The following is a 26816-nucleotide window of genomic DNA, read 5'->3' as shown; positions in this document are numbered from 1 at the left end:
TGGTGTGGTGTGGTGTAGTACGAGTATAGTGTGGTGCGGTAAATTGTGTAGTATAGTGTGGTGTGGTGTGGGTATGGTGTGGGGTTGTGATGTGGTGGAGTGTGGTGTGATGTGGTCCAGTGTGTTGTGGTGCAGTGTGGTGTTATGGTACAGTATGGTGTGATGTGGTGTGGTGATGTTGTGCATTATGGTGTGGTATGGCACAGTGTGGTGGTGTGGTGTGATGTGGTGCAGTGTGGTGTGCTATGGTATGATGCAATGCGGTGTGGTGTGGTGCAATGTAGTGTGGTGTGGTGTGATGTGGTGCAGTGTGGCGGGGTATGGCAAAGTGTGGTGGTGTGGTGTGATGTGGTGCAGTGTGGTGTGCTATGGTATGGTGCAATGCGGTGTGGTGTGGTGCAGTGTAGTGTGGTGTGGTGTGATGTGGTGCAGTGTGGCGGGGTATGGCACTGTGGTGGTGCAGTGTGGTGTGCTATGGTATGGTGCAATGCGGTGTGGTGTGGTGCAGTGTAGTGTGGTGTGGTGTGATGTGGTGCAGTGTGGCGGGGTGTGGCACAGTGTGGTGGTGTGGTGTGTTGCGGTGCAGTGTGGCGTGTTAAGGTATGGTGCAATGCGGTGTGGTGTGGTGCAGTGTGGTACAAAGTGGTATGGTGGATTGTAGCGTAGTGGCAACTGGAGCAGTGATGGTGGTTGGTGGTGATGGTAATGGTGATAGTGGTGGTGGTGGTGATCATAATGGCATTGGTGCTGGTGGTCGTGGTGTTGGTGGTAGTACTGATGATTATCATGATTTTGGTGGTGGTGATAATGTGGGGAGCGAGGCCCTGACGGGGCGTCAAGACTGGAGGAGTGGTGGTCAAGCTCAGGCCTCAGCTTTTCAGTGTCAGTTTGGGACCTTTAAAATTCTGCTCACTATAGTTACCATCATGACTGCCAGCCACGCATTTTTGTCAACTTTTTTATATATTTTTTTTTATCATAAGTAGTGTTAGCAGTTGATCACTTTTGTCAACAACCGATGCTGTTACTGTCAGCGTGGCAGTAAAAGTATATTCGTGTGCAGGGACAGACGGGGAGGCCGAGTCTCGCTGGTTACACACACACACACACACACATACACGAGATGCATTTCTGAAGACTCGGTAGTATCTATGTACATGGAGGAACAGAAAAAAAAAAAAGAAGAGGAGAAGGAAGCCCACCTCCTCTACTATCTTTCTCGGTTTTCTATTAATGAAGGGCCGCTAAAATTTATGTATTAAGTGGAAAAAAAAAAAAAAATAACGAAAGAAAAAGATGTCCAGAAAGCATGTCTATGTGTGAACAGGATCTCGTGCAAACAAAATCAAAATTCGTTTCCCTCTCTGTAGTTTTGTCTGACCCTCCTCCTCCTCCTAATTCAGCTATGCAAGGACCCAAAGGTATAATTGTTGTTTTCAGGTAATGGTAATATGTATATCGCTGGCAACTTCCATAACGTCCTCTCTCTCTTATCATCATTGCATCTATTATTCTTACTTGTCTCTACATACTACATATTTTATACTACATATTTTACACTGTTTTCCATATTTATTATATTTCTTATACGGTAAAACATACACACACACACACACACACACACACACACAGAGTATTCCTGTTATGCACTGGTAACTTTATAAAGGCTACATAGGCGTCTGATAGTACTTAGCTGTGAGTGTATGTTTGCGTGTCACTTGAGGGAAGCAGGGTGTGCTGTATCCTGACAACAGTTCTGGGTAAGTAGAGATAAAAAGTGTATGGGTTAAGGGATTATGTCAGACAGGTTAGTTGCGGAGATGTGGGTGGGAGGTGATGTTCGTGGGCGTGCCGCGGTATAGCACGGGTGGGTGAGGCTGTGGCAGGGACAACTTCCACCACATCCTCTCTTTCTCTCATTATTGCATTTATTATTCTTACTTGTCTTTATACTGCATATTTTAAATTGTTTTCCATATTTATTAACTTTTCTTATATCGTAAAACACACAAACCAGGCAACACACACACACACACACACACACAGTTTTCCTGTTCCGCACTCAAACAGCTGGATAACTTGTGGTCGTATTCTAGTATTTCGGTGTGTGTGTGTGTGTGTGTGGCGTCACGCGAAGGAAACAGGTGTGCAGTAGGCTGACAACAGTTTTGGAGAGAGAGAGAGAGAGAGAGAGAGAGAGAGAGAGAGAGAGAGAGAGAGAGAGAGAGAGAGAATGTGTAGGGTTTGAGGGATTATGACAGTCGGCAGGCTAGTTGCAGAGATGTGGATGGGAGATGACGCTAGTGGGCGTGCCGCAGTATGCCACGGGCGTGGGCGAGATGACATGGGCATAGGTGGAGAAAGTAGCAGGGACGGGGTGGGCGGAAACGAGATCCTCGCCTCACCGGCCAGTGTGTCAAGGCCAGTGGTGTCTCGCTTTCCTGTCCGCTACTAGACAGGGCTGCCGGATTGACATAATTGGTGCCAAATTCCAAAAATCTGGCACTTTTTTCAGTGCGATTGGCATCAAAAAAAAAAGAAAAAGAAAAAAGATGGCATCAAGGTATTAAAAAAAAAAGATGCCTTTATCCTGAAATTCTAATTAATTGAAAGTTTCCGCCTAATCCAGTTAGCCCCATCATCATTAGTGGAAAAAGAATGCATTTATAACTTTGCACATCACTGCATAGCAATAGATTGAAAAAAAAAGGACCGAGTTTGTTTGGATACTGCACGTGTTATGACTGTTTTACACAAGTTGGCTGGCTATTTTGCATATAATTATGTAACGGTGTTTACGTAGCTTTGCTCGGACCATCTTAGAAAAAAAAAAAAAAAAAAAAAAAAAAAAAAATATATATATATTTATATATATATATATATATATATATATATATATATATATATATATATATATATATATATATATATATATATATATATATATATATATATATATATATATATATATATATATATATCACTGCCACTATTTTTGTGTTATTTGCACACTTTATTGGAGGCATTTTTTTTTTTTTTTTTTTTTTTTTTGCTCTGGAAAATCTGGCAATCCTACTCCAACACTTGCCTCGCCGTATCCCGCGCGCTCTTCCAAGGAGATTGCTGTTGATACTACGATTGCTGCTTTTGCTTCTACTAAATCACCACCAACCACTATAACTACTACTACTACTACTACTACTACTACTACTACTACTACTAATAATGTTATATAGTTATTACTATGCTTGAGGGAGAGAGAATTACACTTTTACTACTACTACTACAACCACCACCACTACTACTGGCACTACTGCTGCTGCTGTTACTACTACTACTACTCCTACTACTACTACTACTACTACTACTACTACTACTATCATCAGTACTGTTGCTGTTCCTACTACTATTCTTTCTACTTAAGCTACTGCTACTACTACTACAATCATCACTGCCAGCACTACTACTGCTACTATTTTTTTTTTATGTAAGGGCAGTTGACCAAGAAAAAAATAAAAAGGTCCACTTAAATGCCAGTTAATAAAGTGATGCGACATAGAAAAATCATATAACAATAATTGCCTTGAAACCTCCCTCTTGAAGGAATTCAAGTCATAGGAAGGTGGAAATACAGAAGCAGGCAGGGAGTTCCAGAGTTTACCAGAGAAAGGGATGAATGATTGAGAATACTGGTTAACTCTTGCGTTAGAGAGGTGGACAGAATAGTGGTGAGAGAAGAAAGTGTTGTGCAGCGCGCGTTAGCATAAAAATAGCGGTAGAAGACAGCTAGAGATGCGACACTGCGGTGATGAGAGAGAGGCTGAAGACAGTCAGTTAGAGGAGAGTTGATGAGATGAAAAGCTTTTGATTCCACCCTGTCTAAAAGAGCGGCATGAGTGGAACCCCCCCCCCTCAGACATGTGAAGCATACTCCATACATTGAGGGATAAGGCCCCTGTACAGAGTTGGCAGCTTTATAGAAGCTGTTTTAGCTAGAGATGAGATGAGATGTGAAGTCTCCAGTTTAGATTATAAGTAAAGGACAGACCGAATTTGTTCAGTGTAGAAGAGGGGGACAGTTGAGTGTCACTGAAGAAGAGGGGATAGTTGTCTGGAAGGTTGTGTTGATACAGTAGATGGAGGAATTGAGTTTTTGAGGCATTGAAGTTTGTCCCAATCAGAAATATTAGAGAGATCAGAATTCTGTGGCTTATTTAAAGGCAGATTTTCCTCATCCAGTGGTGTAAAATTAGGAGTCACAAGTTTTAGGACCAATCATGTTCTTAATTTACACATATCTGTGACATGAGATGCATTGTAGGAGCAAAAACATATTTGCTGATGACATGACTACAGTAGCTTGACATGTGGAAAATTGCTTGATGTAGCTAACAAGGACCCACAACTATGGTGCATCTGTACTAGACTCACAATGAACACACTTTGTTATTTGCAGCAAAGACACCGCATCACTCCACATCAATAATCATGATGTATCCAGAACCACTCACATTTTGTTCCTTAGCATAACGCAAGATGAAGCCACGTCTTTTAAATTTGACACTGGCAACCTCACCCAAAGAATATCTAGACTCTGCTCTATTTATCAAGGTAAAGCTTTCATGCCACAACATGTTTTGAAATGTAATGTATCCATATTCACCTGCTACTTACCTGTTGCAACCCAACTTGTTGTTCTACACACTCAATTCTCTGGACACCACTACAACAACAACTTGAGAAGTAAGACTCGCTGTCTTTAGTGTAATTTTAAATGTTTTGACTTAACAGACTGGATAAGATGAATGGTTAATGGGAAGGACAGCTGCTTTTTTTTTTATGCTCTTCTGATACCAGTCATCCTTCATGACAGAGTTGGTAACAACATGGTTTGGCAACTGTTTTTTTAGGAAATCAACTGGATTCACCTGAGAGAGAGAGAGAGAGAGAGAGAGAGAGAGAGAGAGAGAGAGAGAGAGAGAGAGAGAGAGAGAGAGAGAGAGAGAGAGAGAGAGAGAGAGAGAGAGAGAGAGAGAGAGAGAGAGAGAGAGAAAGAGAGAGAGAGAGAGAGAGAGAGAGAGTTTATCTTTGTCATCATGAACATAACTAATGTAGTACTTCCCTACACCAGGTGTACGTGCTATGCAGGGTTGGCATTTAAAAAAACTCACCCCAAGAAAACAGCCAGTGTTTTTTTTTACTTTACATATAAAAATTTAGTTGTATATCATTGACAAAATAAGATCTTTATATGTACATATACCTAACAAATGTAAAAGTAGTCAAGCCTGACCTGTTAATTTCCTGTACAGTACAAGTTAACACAGGCTTTGTCCAACTGGGCCAATCTGTATCAGCATGACCTTAACAAGAGAATCATCTTCATCAATAGAAAGTGTCAATATCCGTCAAGATCTAACTCCTCTCATGACTTCTGGCACCTTGGCAAAAACATCCCCAGTAACTTTAATTCTTCTTCTTTCCCTTCTTTATTTCAGCCAGATGGCACCACTGCTATCACACCTATCTCTAAACCTGAACTCTTCACTCAAGCCTTTGCCAAAAACTCTACCTTGGACGACTCAGGGTTTGTTCCTGCCTCTCCTCCACCCTCTGACTACTTCATGCTACCTATTAAAATTCTTCCCAATGATGTTTTCCATGCCCTCGCTGGCCTAAACCCTCGGAAGGCTTATGGACCTGATGGGGTCCCTCCTCTTGTTCTCCGAAACTGTGCCTCCGTGCTTGCACCTCGCCTAGTCAAACTCTTTCAGCTCTGTCTGTCAACATCTACCTTTCCTTCTTGCTGGAAGTTTGCCTACATTCAGCCTGTTCCTAAAAACCGTGACCATTCTAATCCCTCAAACTACCGTCCTATTGTTTTAATTTCCTGCCAATCTAAAGTTTTTGAATCTATCCTCAACAGGAAGATTCTTAAACATCTATCACTTCACAACCTTCTATCTGATTGGCATTATGGTTTCCATCAAGGCTGCTCTACTGGTGATCTTTTAGCTTTCCTTACTGAGTCTTGGTCATCTTCTTTTGAAGATTTTGGTGAAACTTTTGCTGTTGCCTTGGACATATCAAAAGCTTTTGATAGAGTCTGGCACAAAGCTTTGATTTCCAAACTACCCTCCTACAGCTTCTATTCATCTCTCTGTAACTTTATCTCAAGTTTTCTTTCTGACCATTCTATTGCTGCTGTGGTAGACAGTCAATGTTCTCCTAAATCTGTTAACAGTGGTGTTCATCAGGGTTCTGTCATGTCACCCACTCTCTTCTTATTATTCAGCACTGACTTTCTAAACCAAACTTCTTGTCCTATCCACCCCTACACTGATGATACCACCCTGCACTTTTCCACGTCTTTTCATAGACATCCAACCCTTCAGGAAGTAAACATTTCACGCAGGGAAGCCACAGAACGCCTGACTTCTGATCTTTCTAAAATTTCTGATTGGGGCAGAGCAAACTTGGTATTATTCAATGCCTCAAAAACTCAATTCCTCCATCTATCAACTTGACACAACCTTCCAGACAACTATCCCCTCTTCTTCAATGACACTCGACTGTTCCCCTCTTCTACACTGAACATCCTCGGTCTGTCCCTTACCTATAATCTGAACTGGAAACTTCACATCTCATCTCTAGCTAAAACAGCTTCTTTGAAGATAGGCATTCTGAGATGTCTCTACCAGTTTTTCTGACCCCCCAGCTGCTAACTCTGTACCAGGGCCTTATCCATCCATGTAAGGAGTGTGTTTCACATGTATGGGGGGGTTCCACTCATACCACTCTTCTAGACAGGGTGGAATCAAAAGCTTTTTGTCTCATCAGCTCCTTTTCTCTAAATGACTGTCTTCAGCCTTTCTCTCATCACTGCAATGTTGCATCTCTAGCTGTCTTTTACTGCTATTTTCATGCTAACTGCTCTTCTGATCTTGCTAACTGCATGCCTCCCCTCCTCTCGCGGCCTCGTTGCACAATACTTTCTTCTTTCCCTCACCCCTATTCTGTCCAGCTCTCTAATGCAAGAGTTAACCAATCATTCCTTGCTTTCTCAATCATTCATCCCTTTCTCTGGTAAACTCTGGAACTCCCTGCCTGCTTCTGTATTTCCACCTTCCTATTTCTTCAAGAGGGAGGTTTCAACACACTTATCCTTCAATTTTTGACTACCGCTTTGGAACCTTTTATGGGTTTGGCATCTCAGTGGGCTTTTTTTTATTGGATTTTTGTTGCCCTTGGCCAGTGTCCCTCCTACATAAAAAAAAAAAAGCAACCATGACATAAAGTATTACTGCAAGATGTAACAGATTATTAATTGGAAAAAAAATTACTGGAAAGGACTCGGATTAGCTATTATTCTTTATGCCGCAGAAGTTTTAGAACATAATGAGGACTAAAATAAACTACAAAAAATAGAAAACTCTGAGTATCAAGTAATGCTACAAGTTCCCACATACCCAGCAAGTAGTGCCTTAAGGGGAGAAGCAGGAGCTACATCAAGTAGGGCCAGAGGTATGAAGATTAAAATATTTTTGCAAAACACTTATTAGAGGATGATAGGAATTATTTATGTAGAGAAATATTTGCTTTAGAATATGAAAAGGAAAAAAAAAAAGCAAATGGATTAAAGTATCAAGAAATTTATGAAAGAAATTAACATCACACTTACAGACATAAGAAGCAAGACAAAGAATAATATCATAGATAAAATTAAAAGGTGGGACTCAATAAAGTGGACATCATAAATACAACAGAAGACAGTCTTGAATATATATGAAAAGTTTAAGCAAAATGTAAGAGAAGAAAGTTGGATAAACAATACAGAAGGAAGTAAATAATTAATTAAAGGAAGAACAAACACACTAACTTTGAACTGGAGAAACAGATTCCAGAGCAAGACAGAGACATGCCCAAGTTGTGGTCATGAGACAGAAACCTTAAAACATTTTCTTTAGAACTGTCCTGAATATGATAATACTAAATCTCAGTTTGACTTTATACTAGATATAGAAAACACTGTATTATAGATAATAAGCTTAGTAATATGTTGGCATTTAGCAAATTAACATCACAAGAAATTGAGACCAGAAAGAATTTAACAAGAAGTATGTAGAATAGAAGAGCAAAGAAAATGAACAATATGGAAAAGTAATAATAAAATCATGGATGATGTGACATTTTATGTGAAATGAAACAGAACAGAAGACAAAAGGAAAAAAAGTGAAAAATAAAATAAAATAAAATGAATTTAATGAAAAGTATGTGGAATAAAAGGCAAAGAAAATCAAGAATATGGAAAATTTATAATAACTACACGAATACTGTGACTTTTATGAGAAGTGAAACACAATGGACGACAAATGGGAAAAGTGACAAATCAGGAAAAGGGATGAAAACCAGGAAAAAAGCAAAACATACAATAATAAGAAAAAAAAACTAAACAGGAACAACAGTGGGAGGCGTTGCAAGGCCTACCCCGTGCCTGTTACTGAACTGGATTGGACTGGACTGATGCTCAGGAGTAATCCAAAGCCACTGTGGCTCTCTTGATGAGCCACAGTGCCATCACTACTCTGCACAGCTGCATTTTCTCAGCAGCAAGATGTCTAAGTGTTATGATCACCTTCATTTTGGCAGTGAGTGGGTTGGTCCTCTCTGTGTTCCTCTGTAAGGCTTCCCTCAATAAATCGGTGACAAAGAGAACGCCTGCACGGTCTAAACAGTATCTTCTGGTGAGTTCTGTGTCACTAAGCTTACTCAATACATCTTTTCTGGATAAATAATTTGTGAGCTTGAGGTGTTGTGAAGCAGCCATCTTGGCAGTGGCAGCGTCTGTCATAAGCCGCTAAGACAGGTTGGACGGGTGTCTGGGAACAGATTAAGCCATTCTACATTAATTCCTATGGGGAAAATTGTTTACTTTTTTTTTTAAGATTTTTCAGATTTTGAACAACATTCAGGAAAGAATTAAGTTCTAGAACTGAGGTTCCATTGTATTCTCTTTCCATTCCATACTCCTTTTCATTTTTCTTCCATCCATTTCCTTCCCATTTATGCTCCTTTCATCCATTAACTTTCCCAATCAGTCTCATTCTATTTGGCAAGCCTTAGGATTTTTTTTAATGTAGGTGGGACACTGGCCAAGGAGGGAAAAAAAAAAGCCCACTGAGACGCCAGTCCTCTAATAGAGTCCAAAGCAGTAGTCAAAGATTGAAGGATAAGTGTCTTAAAACCTCCCTCTTGAAAGAGTTCAAGTCATAGGAAGGTGGAAATGCAGAAGCAGCCAGGGAGTTCCAGAGTTTACCAGAGAAAGGGATGAATGATTGAGAATACTGGTTAACTCTTGCATTAGAGAGGTGGAGTGGTGTGAGAAAGAAGAAAGTGGTGTGCAGCGAGGCTGCGGGAAGAGGGGAAGCATGCAGTTAGCAAGATCAGAAGAGCAGTTAGCATGAAAATAGCGGGAGAAGACAGCTAGAGATGCAACATTGTGGCGATGAGAGAGAGGCTGAAGACAGTCAGTTAGAGGAGAGGAGTTGATGAGACCAAAATCTTTTGATTCCACCCAGCCTAAAACAGTGGTATTAGAGGAACACCCCCATACATGTGAAGCATATTCCATACATGAACGGTTAAGGCCCTTGTACAGAGTTAGCAGCTGCAAGGTGAGAAAAACTGGCGGAGACTTCTTAGAATGCCTAACTTCATAGAAGCTGTTTTAGTTAGAGATGAGATGTGAAGTTTCCAGTTTAGATTATAAGTAAAGGGTAGACCAAGGATGTTCAGTGTAAAAGAAGGGGACAGTTGAGTGCCACCAAAGAAGAGCGGATAGTTGTCTGGAAGGTTGTGTCAGATTTATAGATGAGGGAATTGAGTTTTTGAGGCACTGATCAATACCAAGTTTGCTCTGCCCCAATCAGAAATTTTAGAGATATCAGAAGTCAGGTGTTCTGTGGCTTCCCTGTGTGAACCGTTTACTTCCTTAAGGGTTGGACGTCTATGAAAAGATGTGGAAAAGTGCAGGGTGGTATCATCAGCAGAGGAGTGGATAGGACAAGAAGTTTGGTTTAGAAGATCACTGATGAATAACAGGAAGAGAGTGGGTGACAGAATAGAACCCTGAGGAACACCACTGTTAATAGATTTAAGAGAAGAACAGTGACTGTCTACCACAGCAGCAATAGAACGGTCAGAAAGGAAACTTGAGATGAAGTTACAGAGAGAAGGATGGAAGCTGTAGGAGGGTAGTTTGGAAATCAAAGCTTTGTGCCAAACCCTACCAAAAGCTTTTGATATATCCAAGGCAACAGCAAAAGTTTCACCAAAATCTCTAAAAGAGGATGACCAAGATTCAGTAAGAAGCCAGATCACCAGTAGAGCGGCCTTGGCAGAACCCATACTGGCGATCTGATAGAAGGTTGTGAAGTGATAAATGTTTAAGAATTTTCCTGTTGAGGATAGATTAAAAAAACTTTAGATTGGCAGAAAATTAAAGCAATAGGATGGTAGTTTGAGGGATTAGAATGGTCATCCTTTTTTAGGAACAGGTTGAATGTAGGCAAACTTCCAGCAAAAAGGAAAGGTAGATGTTGACAGACAGAGTTGAAAGAGTTTGACTAGGCAAGGTGCAAGCACGGAGGCACAGTTTCGGAGAACAACAGGAGGGACCCCATCAGGTCTACAAGCCTTCTGAGGGTTTAGATCAGCGAGGGCATGGAAAACATCATTGTGAAGAATTTTAATAGGTAGCATGAAGTAGTCAGAGGGTGGAGAAGAGGGAGGAACAAGCTCTGAATTGTCCAAGGTAGAGTTTTTGGCAAAGGTTTGAATGAAGAGTTCAGCTTTAGAAATAGATGTGATAGAAGTGGTGCCACCTGGTTGAAATAGGGGAGGGAAAGAAGAAGCAAAGTTACTGGAGATATTTTTAGCTAGATACCAGAAGTCACAAGGGGAGTTAGATCTTGAAAGGTTTTGACATTTTCTGTTAATGAAGGAGCTTTTGGCTAGTTGGAGAACAGACTTGGCATGGTTCCGGGCAGAAATATAAAGTGCATGAGATTCTGGTGATGGAAGGCTTAAGTACCCTTTGTGGGCCACCTCTCTATCATGTATAGCACAAGAACAAGCTGTGTTAAACCAAGGTTTGGAAGGTTTAGGTTGAAAAAAAAAGTGAGGAATGTATGCCTCAATGCCAGACACTATCAACTCTGCTATGCGCTCAGCACACAAAGACGGGTCTCTGACACTCTGATATCTTGTTCAGGTCTTCTTGTAACGTTCCACAGTCCTCTGCACTCTCTAAGATGTATGGAAAATTTCTTGACAAACAGAGAAATGAGAACAGTGGTAAAAGATTAAAAATCATCACAGAGGGAAGTCATAAGTGGAGTACCCCAAGGCTCAGTACTTGCACCAATCATGTTTGCAGTCTATATAAATGATATGACAGAGAGTGTGAACAGCTACATGAGCCTTTTTGTGGATGATGCAAAGTTGCTGAAGAAAGTTGAGAGTGCAGAGGACTGTGGAATGTTACAAGAAGACCTGAACAAGATATCTTAGTGGAGTTATAGATGGGAAATGGAATTTAATTTAAAGAAGTGTAAGGTAATAGAATTTGGAAAAAAGTACAAGAAGAGTAAAAGGAAATTATGTGTTGAATGGTGTAAGGTTGAGGGGAGCAGAAGAGGAAAAGGATCTCAGTGTTACAGTGACTGGGAACCTGACCCCGGAGAGACACATTAGTAAAATTACAGGAGAAACTTATAACTTGTTGAGAAGAATAAGGCAGGCCTTTGCATATATGGATGAAGAGATGGTCAGGAAGATGATCGTGTTACTGATAAGACCTAGACTAGAATATGCAGCAGTAGTGTGGTTGCCATACAAGAAAAAGGATATAAGGAAGTTGGATAGAGTTCAGAGAGCAGCTACAAAGATGGTAACAAGTATCAGAGACTTGTCATATGAAGAGAGACTGGCAAGACTACATCTACCAATGTTGGAAAAGAGGAGAGAAAGGGGAGACTTGATCGTGATACATAAAGCATATGAGGGAGTAGAGGAGGCAGACCGGAGCGACTTAATGGTCTGGGATACACGGGACACTAGAGGACATGGGAAGAGGCTGAAGAGGAGTGCTTGTACAAGAGACGTCAAAAAATACAGTTTCCCCAATAGAAGTATTGATGTATGGAACTGTTTGGATGAGGAGACAGTAAATGCAGAAAGTATACATGGATTCAAGGCTAAGTTGGATATTAAAAGATATGGAGATGGGACAGCACGAGCAGAACTCTTTCCCATAAAGAACAACTAGGTAAATACATCTAGATAAATACCCACACACACACACACACACATATATATATATATATATATATATATATATATATATATATATATATATATATATATATATATATATATATATATATATATATATATATATATATATATATATATATATATATATATATATATATATATATATATATATATATATATATATATATATATATATATACACACACACATATAAATGAGTGTGTGTAAATAATGATAATAATAATAATAAACGGTTTATTATGTAGGCAGTTAACAAACTGAAAATGTACAGAGAGGGTGGGGAAATACTTAACATTAATCCTAAAGGTAAGTCTAATCTAGAAGGGACTATTGATTGATGGCTTGCACCATGGTGGGAATTGCACTGAGTCTGTACCGGTCCGTGCGCGGTGCCTTTAGGGGCGTTATCTTGTTGTGGTGTCTGGTGGCACGGACTGGGCAAGGCGCGTCAGGCGGCAGCATGTTTCTGAGACGTGGGTGATGCAGTAGTCCCCTTCCAAACTTCTCCAGAGCCTCTTGGTGCCTGGTGGATAGTCTGGACAGACTCAGGGTGGTCAGGGCTTCTTCATAGGTGGTGTATGCAGGGCCAAGGATGACCCTGCACGCCCTTTTCTGCACACTCTCTAGCTGTAGCTGTTGAGTGTGTGTGAGGGAGGAGGACCACGCTGGGGAGGCGTACATGAGTTTGGGGAGGATGAAGGTAAGGTACACCCCCCCTTAACTCATCTGTCGGCGTCCCCAGCGACCTGAGTCTGCGCAGCATGTACAGCCTGTAGGTAGCTGATCTTATGGTACTGGCAACATGCTGCTTCCAGGTCAGCTGGTCGTCCACTGTGACTCCGAGAAGCTTGGCACATCAGACCACCTGGAGGGGATGAGGGCCCACTGTGAGCTGGGGTGGGGGCACTGGTACAGAGGAGGTACAGAAATGCATCACCACAGTTTTGCTGTGGTTGATGGTCATCCTGCTCTCCTCCGTCCACGTCTGCAGTCGCTCCAGAATTACTTGCAGTGGCGAGTAGTCTGGGTTCTTGTTGGAAACTGGGATGCCCACGGTGCAGTCGTCCACATACTTCCAGCAATGGGGGGTGTCAGTGAGGGCGTTGTTAATGAGGAGGAAGCATAGAGGACCCATCTTGGTCCCCTGGGGGACACCACATGTCAGCTGTTGGAAAGTAGAGACAGAGCCCTGATAGCGAACGGCCTTACGCCTCCCTGTGAGGAAGTCGGCTAGCCACGCTACCAGGGTAGGAGGGAGGCCCAGACTTACTGCCTTGCTGATGACAACAGTGTGATCAACAAGATCAAAGGCTTTTTTGAAGTCCACAAAAGCAACAGCTAGAGAGGTGTTTTGCTTGTCCAGGCGGCTGTGGATGAATTCAAGGAAGCTGGTCAGGTAATGGGAGGTGGAGGTGGCTTTAATATTTCCAAACTGTCTGATATCCACAGTATTACAAATTTTGGTGTAGGCCCAGTCATACACAAAATCTTCACAAATAAGGCTAGGGATGGGGGTAATAGAGACTGGCCTGAGGTCATTGAGTGACTGTGGACTGGAAGTTTTGGGGATGGGGGTGATGTAAGATGTCTTCCAGTCCGCGGGGCAAGAGTGTTGGGAGAGTGAGGCGTTTATTATGGAGCATAGCGGTGTTGCTAGCTCTACACCAAACTTCTTGTAAATTTTTATAGGAAGGTCAGTGGGTGTGGTGGATCCTGGTTTGATTTTGAGTATTCTCTTAAAAACATCCACCGCCTGGACACTGGGGGATGGGAGGGAGCGGGAAGATGGGCAGGAAGTGGAGTGGTGTGGAGGGGAGGAAAGGTTTGACAGATAGCAGCAAAGTGATCGTTCATCTCCTGAACCGCGAGATTATTAGGAAGGTGTGAGGTGCAAGGAAGAGATGAGGTGTGCTTTTGTAGGCCACACAAAGCTTTGATCTTAGCTTACCACTGTCTGTTGTTGGTCAGCTTGAGGTGGTGTATCTTGTCTGGGTAATAGCTTGCCTTTGCATTCTTAATCTCCCTGATCACTCTGTTTCTTAGTTTCCTGTATAGGACCAGGCAGGAGTGGAACGCCCAAGTCCGCTAACACATGAGTCTTTTAATGCAGGGCGTCATCCAGGGGGCATCAGACAGGTGCATTGTGACGCTCTTGGCTGGGAAGTAGCGGTGGAAGGCTTCTGTGGCGGTGGCGACGTAATTTTAAGTGGACGTCCTCCACATCCAGCACCTCAGTCCACGGGTGTTGTGTCACCCACTGCCCAAACTCCCTCATGGCTGAGTCAGGCATGGGGCGGTGGGTCCTGGTGACAGCTGACTCAGGGGTTGAGGTGGTGGGTGTGGGTGTCCACAGTATGGAGAGGTGGGTGCTCTGTCCCATGGGAGGCAGCGGCTGGGGGGGCGAGTACTGCTGGCCCAGGTCTGTCAGTATAAGGTCGAGGATGGCTTGCTGGTGGGTGGGGAAGTCCATGACCTGGGTGAGATGTAGCTGGTGTAGGATATCATTGATATCTAATCTGTTAAAGTCCCCATAGATGACCAGCTTGGCAGCAGGATACCTCACCCTCAGGGCGTCAGCAGTGTTGATGATGTGAGCGTTGAGTAACTGTGCTGTGGCGGCTCGTGGGGAGTGGTACACGTGTGTGTGTGTGTGTGTGTGTGTGTGTGTGTGTGTGTGTGTGTGTGTGTGTGTGTGTGTGTGTGTGTGTGTGGGTGTGTGTACAGTTGTTTCTTTCACAACAGAGTTCCAATCATTGCAGAGCACTGAATGTGAAGACCCCTGGTGATGAAGCATTGCCATGGCTGCTGCCACTGCTGCTGCCGTGGCAGTGAATTATTCGCGTCTCAAGCTACTGTGCATCTTGGAGGGTCCAGGAGCAGCCGTGCTCTTTCACGCCCTGACACGCGGCACAAACAAGACCGCCGCCGTCACCCTCTTGGACTACCTGACCAGCCTCCGAAACACCTCGAAGGCCAACTATTGCACACTCAGCAACAAGGATAAGAGGAAGGCATTTAACCGTGATGAGGAAAAGCAGATTGCCAATGACCCCTCATGCCAGAGCTTTGATATCACACTGCTCCACAAGAGCATCAGACTGGCCTGTGAAAATGTTGCAGGACTAAGTGATGTACGCTGGCAGGATGATACAGTGATGGAGGGCCTGCTCACTAAGATAAAAGATGAGCGTAACAAGGTCGTGCACGAAAGACCTAAGATGACAGATAAACAGTTCCTGGACAAAGCTGAGGAACTCAAGAACCTCTTCATCAGAGCCCTTCAGGCAGTCAAGGACAAGTACGGAGTCTCTGACGCCGAGACCACAAACATCACTGACATCATAACAAGCCAGATACAAGAAATATGTCAGGCCTTTGATGACAATGTCATCTTACAGATGAGTTTTGAGAAAAAGCTCCATTTGTTTAAGCAAGAGTCAGTAAGTCACCTGAGAGAAATTTACAAACAGTATGAATATTTTGACCCAGTGTCCTTCCTCAGTGAATCCTCAAAACGGGTTCACATCCAGACTGTATTTTCAAAACTTGTCCTTAAACAGCAGCCCAAATCACTTGACATAGACTTGTTAGATATCTTAAAATACCTAACAGCAGAGTCTCAGAGCTCGCAGCCCTCGCAGCTGCAGCCCTCGCAGCTGCAGCCCTCGCAGGTGCAGCCCTCGCAGCTGCAGCCCTCACAGCCTGTCCAGGACAAAAGGCCACGCCTTGCTGTGGTGAGCGGTGTCGCTGGGAGTGGCAAGACCACCCTGCTCACTTTCATCTTGTCAGAGTGGCTCAAGGAAGAGAGTGACCGCCGCGTCACACACCTGGAGGAGTACGACATTGTACTCAGAATGCTGTGCCGCGACACAGATGCTGAAGATCTGGAGACATTCCTGGGCCTGGTCCTCCCGCCTAGTCTGTCTAGTCTGCCGGTCTTTAACGCGTCCCTCGTGAACTATTTAAAGCACTGTAAAGTGCTCTTCCTCATCGATGGTCTGGATGAGCAGAACAGCACCTCCAAAAAGCTCATCACTAAGATTGTAAATACAACCAAATATAACAAAAATTTCTCAATTCTCACCACCTCACGACCAGAGCGAGTGAACCAGTTCTTGGCCCTCACACAAGAAGACTATAACCAATTGCAGATATCTATCAAAGGGATTCCTGTCCATAGGAGGATGCAGTTTGCAGAGCAGTACTGCACCTCCACAAACAAGGATAGGGTGAAGGAGTTCATGAGAGAACAAGGCAATAAGACCTTGTTTGAGCTTCCCCTCAACATAATATTCCTGGTTACATTATTTGAAGAGAATCCAAATTTTATTACAAAAAACATTACCCCATCCATCTTGTACACCAAAATCCATGAGTGGTGCATAGAGAAGCTGCGTGTCAGAATATCCAAGGACCCCACATGGGGGGAGAAGAGGCCACAGACCCTCAAGATGAGGATAAAAAGAGTGGTGAAAGAGATGTACCAAGTGGCACTACAAAGCTTGCTGCAGGACAGAGTGAACCTCTCAGATGAGGACACAGAGCGGCTGACAGATTGCTGTGAGAGAGAGGACCTGCCACCCCAACAAGTCCTGGGAGCATTTTTCACTCTGCAGTTGTCCATCACCAAGAGAATATGTGAAGAAAGATACTCCATGCACCATAAAGGAATGCTGGAGTACTTTGCAGCTCGACATATCATGCAGCACCTCCAGGATGGATCCCTCCCAGGACCAGGGGCTATTAGGAGCCTGCTTGAGACCACCTTTCACAGTGAATCCCTCCCAGAACAAGGTGTTTTTAGAAGGCTGCTTCAGGGTGTCTTTCAGCTAATACCTCAGTATCAGTTTCATTCTTCAGGTCTCCTTGCTACTGAGAGGATATCTCGAGTCGTCACTCAGCCACGGGCACGGCCTCTAGATCCTCGGGGTCTGCAAAACCTTTTCTGGCACGTAGCAGGCCTCTTGACCACAGAAGAAACAAACCATCCCGAGAACATAAAAGAGGTGATAGATCTACTGGCAGAGACTGGCGCAGGGTGGGATGAATGGCTGTCACTGGTGGAAGACATAGATAATGAAAGCTTCCTGCAGGCCATCGCTCACCATGTCACAAAAAATCCTCCTGATGGCACAGTACAGATAAATGACAATACACTGACCAGTGCTGCAGCTCTGCTCCCCAACACTCCCACAACAACAGTGGAATTGTGGCTGGAGAATGAAAAAGTGAATGTGGAGAATGTTCGTGCCTTGATTGATCATCACTGCCGTGAGTTGTGCCTATGGCACCATTACTGGCACCCCGGCAACATAACTGCCTCAGACACTGTGCTGCGTGCCATACACAGGTAAAGACAGGCCTCCAGATGTGTGTGTGTGTGTGTGTATGTTTTATGTATGTATTTACCTAATATTTACTTAGGTGTAGTGAGTGTGTGTGTGTGTGTGTTTTATGTATGTATTTACCTAATATTTACTTAGGTGTGGTGTGTGTGTGTGTGTGTGTGTGTGTGTGTGTGTGTGTGTGTGTGTGTGTGTGTGTGTGTGTGTGTGTGTGTGTGTGTGTGTGTGTGTGTGTGTGTGTGTGTGTGTGTGTGTGTGTGTGCATACACAACAATTCAAAGCCTCACCATTACAGGGATTGCCTTGAGAGGTTCATGGGTCACCTGAGTGCTGATTGCATGGCACTGATCCCTGAATGCCTTAGGGAGCTACGCCTGGCTGTATCTAGCGATGAGCACGCTGCCAGCCTCCCAGCAGCCCTCACCCGAGCTGCCTCATCTCTGCCTAACCTGCAGTGGCTTTGTGAGTCTGTGGTACAGTGATCCTTGAAGATTGTTGCACTCCTTGCACCGATATTCATCAGATGCTGTGTGTGTGCGTGTGTGTGTGTGTGTGTGTGTGTGTGTGTGTGTGTGTGTGTGTGTGTGTGTGTGTGTGTGTGTGTGTGTGTGTGTGTGTGTGTGTGTATTTACCTAGTTTACCTAGTTGTGGTTTATGGGAGGGGAGTAATCTCACAGTATCCCGTCTTTATATCTATCCAGTTTGGTCTTAAAAGCAAGGACAATTTCGGCATTGACAACATCTTCATTGAGTTCCTTCCATTTGTTCACACTTCTGTGAGGAAAACTATACTTCTTGATGTCTCTTCTACAGTTAACTTTCTTCAACTTCTTACTGTGCCCCCTTGTACTCTGTGTGTCTAAAGTTATAAAACATTCTTTGTCCACATTTTCCATACCACTTATCACTCTATAGATGTTTATTAAATCCTCTCTCTCTCTCTCTCTCTCTTATTTTCAAGGGTAGGAATTTCCAACATTTTTAATCTCTCTTCACAGGTCGACTTACTCAACTCCAGAACCATCTTAGTGACTGCTCTTTGTACTCTTTCTAATTTCACAATATTCCTCGTTGTATGAGGAGACCACACCACTGCTGCATATTCCAGTCTTGGTCTTATCATAGAAATCAACAACTTTTTTACTATTCCTTCATCCAAATATGAGAATGCCATTCTTACTTTTTTTTTAACAAATTCATTGTCTCTCTGGTAATTTTATCAATGTGTCTGTCCAGAGTCAAATTTTCAGTAACTGTTACTCCCAAATCCACTTCCTCTTTTGACTTCTTTAACTTGACACCTTCCATCTCATAATGATATTGTATTCTTTTCTTACTCTTACCAAACTCAATTACTTTACATTTACTGTAATTGAATTCCATTTGCCAAGATTTACTCCATCTATTTATCTTATTTAAATCATCTTGCAGTACCATACAGTCAATTACATTTTCTACCCTTCCCTTCTCATCAGCTTAGCATCATCCGCAAATAACTTCATATAACTGTCTATTTCTTCATTTATGTTGTTTGCATATATTACAAACACTGTTGGTCCCAACACTGACCCCTGTGGGACACCACTAGTTACTTTCAGCCAAGATGAATTTTGGTCTTGTATTACAGTTTTCATCTCTCTATCATCCAGATAATCCTCCATACACTCCAGCAGTCTTCCTGCAATTTTTCCATAATTTTTTATCTTCCATAGCAATCTTGTATGTGGTACTTTGTCAAACGCTTTCTTCAAGTCTAGGTAGACACCATCCACCCGTCTGTCTCTCTCCAGCACAATATCAACTATCCTTGAATAAAAGGACAATAAGTTCATGGAGCATGATCCTCCTATATCAAAATCCAAATTGGCAACATTCGCGGTGTAAGATCTAATTTTCAATCTGTAGAACACCACCTCTCCTCTTCTAAACCTCATTTCTTTTCCTCACTGAAACTCAGGTGTCTGAGGCAACTGACAGTAGCCCCTTTTCTGTTCCCTCCTACTTTCTCTATCCTCATTTTCGATCCAAAGCTGGATGCTGCGTTTATGTGCGCAATGACTTAACCTGCTCTTGTGCCCACGCTCTTGAATCTTCCGAGTTTTCCACCATCTGGCTACGACTACAGAGTCACTCTCATACTAAATTTATCTGTGCTGTATACCTCTCACCGAACTCCTCTGATTATAAGAAATTCTTTGACTACTTAACTTGCAAAGTGGAGCACATTCTGACCCTCTTCCCTTTTGCAGAGATCTCCATTCTTGGAGACTTCAATGTTCACCACCAGCTTTGGCTTTCCTCTCCCTTCACTGACCATCCAGGTGAACTAGCCTACAACTTTGCTATCCTCCATGACCTAGAACAATTGGTGCAACACCCTACTCGTATTCCTGACCGTCTTGGAGATACGCCCAACATTCTTGACCTTTTCCTGACCTCTAATTCTTCTGCTTATGCTGTCACCCTTTCTTCTCCGTTGGGCTCCTCCAATCACAATCTCCTATCTTTATCTTGTCCTATCGCTCCAATCCCTCCTCAGGATCCCCCTAAGCGAAGGTGCCTCTGGCGTTTTGCCTCTGCTAGTTGGGGGGACCTGAGGAGGTATTTTGCTGATTTTCCTTGGAATGACTACTGCTTCCGTGTCAGAGACCCGTCTTTGTGTGCTGAGCGCATAACAGAGGTGATAGTGTCTGGCATGGAGGCGTACATTCCTCACTCTTTTTCTCGTCCTAAACCTTCTAAACCTTGGTTTAACACAGCCTGTTCTCGTGCTATACATGATAGAGAGGTGGCCCACAAAAGGTACTTAAGCCTTCCTTCACCAGAATCTCATGCACTTTATATTTCTGCCCAGAACCATGCCAAGTCTGTTCTCTAACTGGCCAAAAACTCCTTCATTAACAGAAAATGTCAAAACCTTTCAAGATCTAACTCCCCTCATGATTTCTGGCATCTAGCCAAAAATATCTCCAATAACTTTGCTTCTTCTTCTTTCCTTCCTCTATTTCAACCAGATGGCACCACTGCTATCACATCTATTTCTAAAGCTGAACTCTTCACTCAAACTTTTACTAAAAACTCTACCTTGGACGATTCTGGGCTTGTTCCTCCCTCTCCTCCACCCTCTGACTACTTCATGCCACGTATTAAAATTCTTTGCAATGATGTTTTCCATGCCCTCGCTGGCCTAAACCCTCGGAAGGCTTATGGTCCTGATGGGGTCCCTCCTATTGTTCTCCGAAACTGTGCCTCCATGCTTGCACCTTGCCTGGTCAAACTCTTTCAGCTCTGTCTGTCAACATCTACCTTTCCTTCTTGCTGGAAGTTTGCCTACATTCAACCTGTTCCTAAAAAGGGTGACCGTTCTAATCCCTCAAACTACCGTCCTATTGCTTTAATTTCCTGCCTATCTAAAGTTTTTGAATCTATCCTCAACAGGAAGATTCTTAAACATCTATCACTTCACAACCTTCTATCTGATCGCCAGTATGGGTTCCGTAAAGGCCGCTCTACTGTTGATCTTCTGGCTTTCCTTACTGAGTCTTGGTCATCCTCTTTTAGAGATTTTGGTGAAACTTTTGCTGTTGCCTTGGACATATCAAAAGCTTTTGATAAAGTCTGGCACAAAGCTTTGATTTCCAAACTACCCTCCTACGGTTTCTATCCTTCTCTCTGTAACTTCATCTCAAGTTTCCTTTCTGACCGTTCTATTGCTGCTGTGGTAGATGGTCACTGTTCTTCTCCTAATTCTATTAACAGTGGTGTTCCTCAGGGTTCTGTCCTGTCACCCACTCTCTTCTTATTATTCATTAATGATCTTCTTGTCCTATCCACTCCTCTGCTGATGATACCACCCTGCACTTTTCCACGTCTTTTCATAGAAGTCCAACCCTTCAGGAGGTAAACATATCACGCAGGGAAGCCACAGAACGCCTGACTTCTGATCTTTCTAAAATTTCTGATTGGGGCAGAGCAAACCTGGTATTGTTCAATGCCTCAAAAACTCAATTCCTCCATCTATCAACTCGACACAACCTTCCAGACAACTATCCCCTCTTCTTCAGTGACACTCAACTGTCCCCCTCTTCTACACTGAACATCCTCGGTCTGTCCTTTACTTATAATCTGAACTGGAAACTTCACATCTCATCTCTAGCTAAAACAGCTTCTATGAAGTTAGGTGTTCTGAGACGTCTCTGCAAGTTTTTCTCACCCCCCCAGCTGATAACTCTGTACAAGGGCCTTATCCGTTCATGTATGGAGTATGCTTCACATGTCTGGGGAGGTTCCACTCATACTACTCTTCTAGACAGGATGGAATCAAAAGCTTTTTATCTCATCAACTCCTCTCCTCTAACTGACTGTCTTCAGCCTCTCTCTCACCGCCGCAATGTTGCATATCTAGCTGTCTTCTACCATTATTTTCATGCTAACTGCTCTTCTGATCTTGCTAACTGCATGCCTCCCCTCCTTCCGCAGCCTTGCTGCACAAGACTTTCTTCTTTCTCTCACCCCTATTCTGTCCACCTCTCTAATGCAAGAGTTAACCAGTATTCTCAATCATTCATCCCTTTCTCTGGTAAACTCTGGAACTCCCTGCCTGCTTCTATATTTCCACCTTCCTATGACTTGAATTCCTTCAAGAGGGAGGTTTCAAGACACTTATTCATCAATTTTTGACCACTGCTTTGATCCTTTTATGGGACTGGCATTTCAGTGGGCATTTTTTTTATTAGATTTTTGTTGCCCTTGGCCAGTGTCCCTCCTACATAAAAAAAAAAATAATAATAATAATAAAAAAAAAATACCTTTATTGTTCTTTCACAGTTTTCCTACAACACTAGTCAAGGACACTGGTCTGTAATTTAGTGGAGTTTCCTTATTTCCTCCTTTGAATATTGGTGTACTATTTGCTCTCTTCCAGTCTTTTGATACTCTTCCCTGCGATAGTGATGTCATCACCAGACTGAGTTTTATCAGCCAGTTGTTCTCTATATTCCTTCAATATTCAGTTTGATATTCCATCTGGACCAGTTGCTTTATTTACATCAAGTTGTTCCATCATCTTAAGTATTTCCTCATAACTGACTGGGACTGTACTTAGTATATTCCTCACCAACTTATCCCTTCCGGCATCAGACTCCCCTTCCACAGTAAATACCGATCTGAAACTATCGTTCATAACCTCTGCCATGTCCTGTGCATCCTCATAGATTTTTCCTTCAACTTTCAATCTTGATACACCTTCCTTCTTCTTCATCTTCCCATTAATATGTCTAAAGAACAGTTTGGGTTCATTTATACACTTATCTATTATATCTCTTTCATAGTTTCTTCTCTCCATTCTTATTATCTCAATGTACTTGTTTCTAGCATCAATATATTCCTCCCATCTGCTCTCAGTTTTCCTCTTCTTCCATCTATTCCAAGCTTACAATTTCTTGCCTCTGCATTTTGTGTTGAACCATTCTTTACCCTTTCTACATCTCACTCCTCCTCTAGGTACAAATTTCTCCACAGCAGAATTGTATATCCTTATAAATTCATCACATTTTTCCCAAACATCTTCTGTGTCTTCAAAATCTTTTCTGTCCACAGCAACAAAGTACTTTCTTAATTTTTCAAAGTCAGCTTTACTGTATTTAAATCTTTTCACCTTATAATTTTCATCAATTATTACATTTTCATCTTTCAAATTAAATTCCATCAACACATGATCACTTTTACCTAGAGGGCTATCATAATGTATACAGGATGTAATGCAAGTTTCTGCAAATACTGAAAGAGGTGAAAGAATGTGTAATTCTAAGTAGAAAATGTTCTATACACATATGCATTTTAAGGCTTTGTTTACCTGTCAGAGGAGTTGAAAATGTATGGGACTCGCGGGTGTGCTCTGCGTGTAACTATGAGGTGACAGACAGACGGTTGCATTGTCGCAGCCTCGGAGGTGCCACTTGGTCAAATTATGAATGGCTTAATCTTATTTTTTCCAAGCTGTGGAATATTGCAGTATCTTACAACAAGACAAGTGGTATTAAAAAGCATGTACTCGTAATTTACTGATAAGCATTATACGACAACAATTTTGCGGTGATTAAAAGTACTCCTGTAAAATGCTATGTGGCATCATCACTCAGCTGTTTTCAAGATCGTTCAGAGTCGTTCCCCCTGCCTCCTCCCTCACTTCGATGATGCCACATAGCATTTTACAGGAGTACTTTTAATCACCGCAATAATATTGTCATGTAATGCTTATCGGTAAATTTGTGCATTTTAATGCCATTTGTCTTGTTATAAGATACTGTAGTAATATTCCACAGCTTGCAAAAAATTAAGATTAAACCATTTGTAACCCTGTAGTTTCAATGATTTCCATGTCCTTGGTAAACACTAAATCTGGTATCACAATCAACCCATTGAGTCATCAAGTTTTCCACCGCCCAGTTTAACAGTCAATTACTCCATGAGCTCTCACTCCCAGTAGTTGTCAATGTCTCACAATTTATCTCCTTACAATTAAAATCACCAACAACAACAACAACTATATCACTACTTTCCACCACTATCTTTTCAAGACCTTTTAACACATCTACCAACATCTCTTCATGCTCTTCTTTTCACCAAGCATTGGTCACAAGTGGCACATACACTCCTACATAATTCATCATCCTTCCATTTCCACTTCTAATCATCACTTGTACAATTTCAGACTTGTCTTCATTTTTTATTACCTTCTCCACTTTGAAACTTTTTAGTCAGAATGATCACTCCACCTCCTCCCTTGTCACTTCTATTTTTCATCCATACCATAAATCATATTTATCATCATCAGTGTCAGGACTTACCCATTCATTTTTCTATTTTGTCTCACATAATGCAACATCATCTGGTGTGGTGTGTGTATGTAGGCAGGGTTTGAGCTGGTGGTGTCTTTGCAGTCATACACGTCCCTGTGGCGATGGTAACACCAGCGGCGGTTCCGTCACCACTGCCTGACATCACACGTGTTGACCTGATCTTGTCTGGCGTGAACAAAAGCCTGTTGAAGGAAGCATGTCAAGTGGCAGCAGCTCTCCAGCCTACGGCAGGGTGAGTGCGTGAGTGAGTTTAATCTGTACTTTCTCTCAAAAAAGGAAGTAAATAAATAATGCAACAAAAATATATAAAATAAAATGGATAAATAAACAGCATGATGCCAAGAAGCAAATTAAAATGCTGCATCACCACCAAGCATTATAAAAAAAAAAAAAAAAAATGTGAAATAAAATGCCAAAGAAGAAATCAGGGAAAAGAAAGAGAAAGAAAAAGAAAAATAATAAAAACAAGCCATCAGATAATACTAAATGCTAAATAAAACTTTATGAAACAGATGACTAAATAAACAAATAAAACTGAATAAATAAATGTTACAGAAAAGAAATATTGATAAGTAGAACATGATATACAAAGCATAACTAAGCTCACAAAGAAATGACAAAAATATAGAAACATAATTAGATAAGGAATGAACTAATCAATCAGTAATTTCATGAAGCTTAAAACAAGCACATGAATGGAAGAAAATGGATGATGTGTCAGTAATGAAATGAGCGACTCAGACAGACAGACAGCAGATAGACAGACAGACAGACAGACAGACAGCCACTGCTAATGAACAGTCAAAGCAACAAAACACAAATGTTCTATCACTGTGCCAACAAAACAAATGACACAGAAAAACAAATTAAGAAACTCAAAACAAAACCAAAAATTTTGAAATACAACAAAGAATTCCATAAAAATCTTGGAGGAAGGATACAGGGGACAGGCTCTGGCATGTACCACTTTTCAGTGGAGAACGAAGCCAGTGGGCACAGGTTATCTGGTGGGTGGAGTGATGCATGTCTACCCACAACATTATGGAGTCGTGTGCAAATCCTCAGTAAATGTTTTCATTTTTGCTATAATTCCTCCAGCTATGATGTGATTAATAATTATTAATGTGATTGAATGGATGCAGCATGAATTGCACTTACATGTTTGAGAGAAAAATCATCCAAATTTCCCTTTCCTTATTCTTTACACTACAGAAACTAAATACTTACTTATACCTCTCTCACAAACATTATCTGTAAATCGTGCTCGATTTACCACCTACACTGAGCATCTACTAAACTTTTCAACTCTGATATCGATATAGCCTTCCATGTACAGCTTCTATGATTTACCATAAATAAGAAAAGAGTAGTACACAGAAGAGGCTATTTGAGAAAAGAAGAGAAAAGACCCACGTATGCGGATGGTGCGAGACAACTCTTCGCCAATTATCCATGTTACATGATCATATGTGTCATCGGTATGGCAAGAAAGAGAACATTAAATTGTTCAGACAACAATCATTGATGTACATTATATTGTGATAACAGGTGGACTGATCAGTGACTAAAACAAACGTGAAACAATCATGCAGGTGCATGCATCACAATTACTACCACAGGCAAAACATTTCAATTCTACAAACACAAACAACAGATCCTAGTCATAAAATCACAAAGTGTTTACGTACTATGCTAATATGTTACAACAGCCAGTGGGGTGTGCTACAGCAGCCAGTAGGTCAAGCAAACAAAAAAAAGCTCATGGGAGCTTCTTGGTAACAGCCTTTTAGGTGAAGATAGTGTCAATATCATATAACAAACTGCACGGATGATTTTCTTTATACCTACGGGAGACACAATGCACAGACAACCACCACAATATATTTACATGCTTGCAATAGCAGGCCTATTTTAATTGCTTTGTATTTGTCCTTGGTCTGGTTCCCATGTATAAAAAAAAATTACATCACCCCGATATGAGGTCCTCTTAAAACTTTTTTTTTTTTTTTTTAAATGCACAATGAGTATTTGCTGTTCATACATTATGGTGGGCTAGGCTATGTTAAATTGGGCAATATATTATTTGTAGTGATGGCTTAATGGATGGTGATGGCAGCCCTGGAATGACTTTAGGGTAGGCCACCACAGGCCCACACAAAAAGGAAGCTGAAATAGTCAGGCATTCAAATGTTCATTAGAAGGAGAAAAAAAGTTGGTCAGGGAATGAGAGGGGCCCATGATGGCCTCACTGCCC

The 26816-nt window shown here is 42.0% G+C and overlaps 3 protein-coding genes across 11 annotated transcripts in view; 2 read left to right on the top strand and 1 right to left on the bottom strand.

Annotated features, from left to right (window-relative positions):
* Positions 1-26816, top strand: part of LOC135095553 (zinc finger protein ZFP2-like) — a 65370-nt gene that overhangs the window by 8927 nt on the left and 29627 nt on the right. The gene's annotated exons all lie outside the window — the stretch shown is intronic.
* On the bottom strand, positions 186-788 carry LOC135095483 (histidine-rich protein PFHRP-II-like). Its single transcript, XM_063996332.1, has one exon. The coding sequence runs from the start codon at positions 786-788 to the stop codon at positions 186-188; it is 603 nt and encodes a 200-aa protein (XP_063852402.1).
* LOC135095549 (uncharacterized) overlaps positions 515-26816 on the top strand; it is a 52049-nt gene continuing 25747 nt past the window's right edge. For 4 of the 9 annotated variants that reach the window (XR_010264434.1, XR_010264433.1, XR_010264432.1 and 1 more), the window contains exons 1-4: positions 1621-1760; positions 15117-17707; positions 17998-18164; positions 24644-24794. Coding sequence is in view for 6 of the 9 variants with exons in the window: in XM_063996442.1 (XP_063852512.1) it covers positions 15156-17707; positions 17998-18164; positions 24644-24794 (2870 nt within the window). In the remaining 3 variants the exon portion in view is untranslated. Of the gene's footprint in view, positions 601-635; positions 703-1620; positions 1761-2044; positions 2145-8294; positions 8745-15116; positions 17708-17997; positions 18165-24643; positions 24795-26816 lie in introns of those variants that run through there. The other 5 variants (XM_063996447.1, XM_063996444.1, XM_063996443.1 and 2 more) reach the window with 5 other exon arrangements.

The sequence above is a fragment of the Scylla paramamosain genome, chromosome 49 (genome assembly GCF_035594125.1).
Source record: "Scylla paramamosain isolate STU-SP2022 chromosome 49, ASM3559412v1, whole genome shotgun sequence".
Lineage (NCBI taxonomy): Eukaryota > Metazoa > Arthropoda > Malacostraca > Decapoda > Portunidae > Scylla > Scylla paramamosain.
This window is presented reverse-complemented; position numbering and strand designations above follow the sequence as displayed.

Excerpts from the sequence above, each read along its gene's own strand:
- LOC135095483 (XM_063996332.1), bottom strand. The coding sequence starts at position 788 with ATGATAATCATCAGTACTACCACCAACACCACGACCACCAGCACCAAT.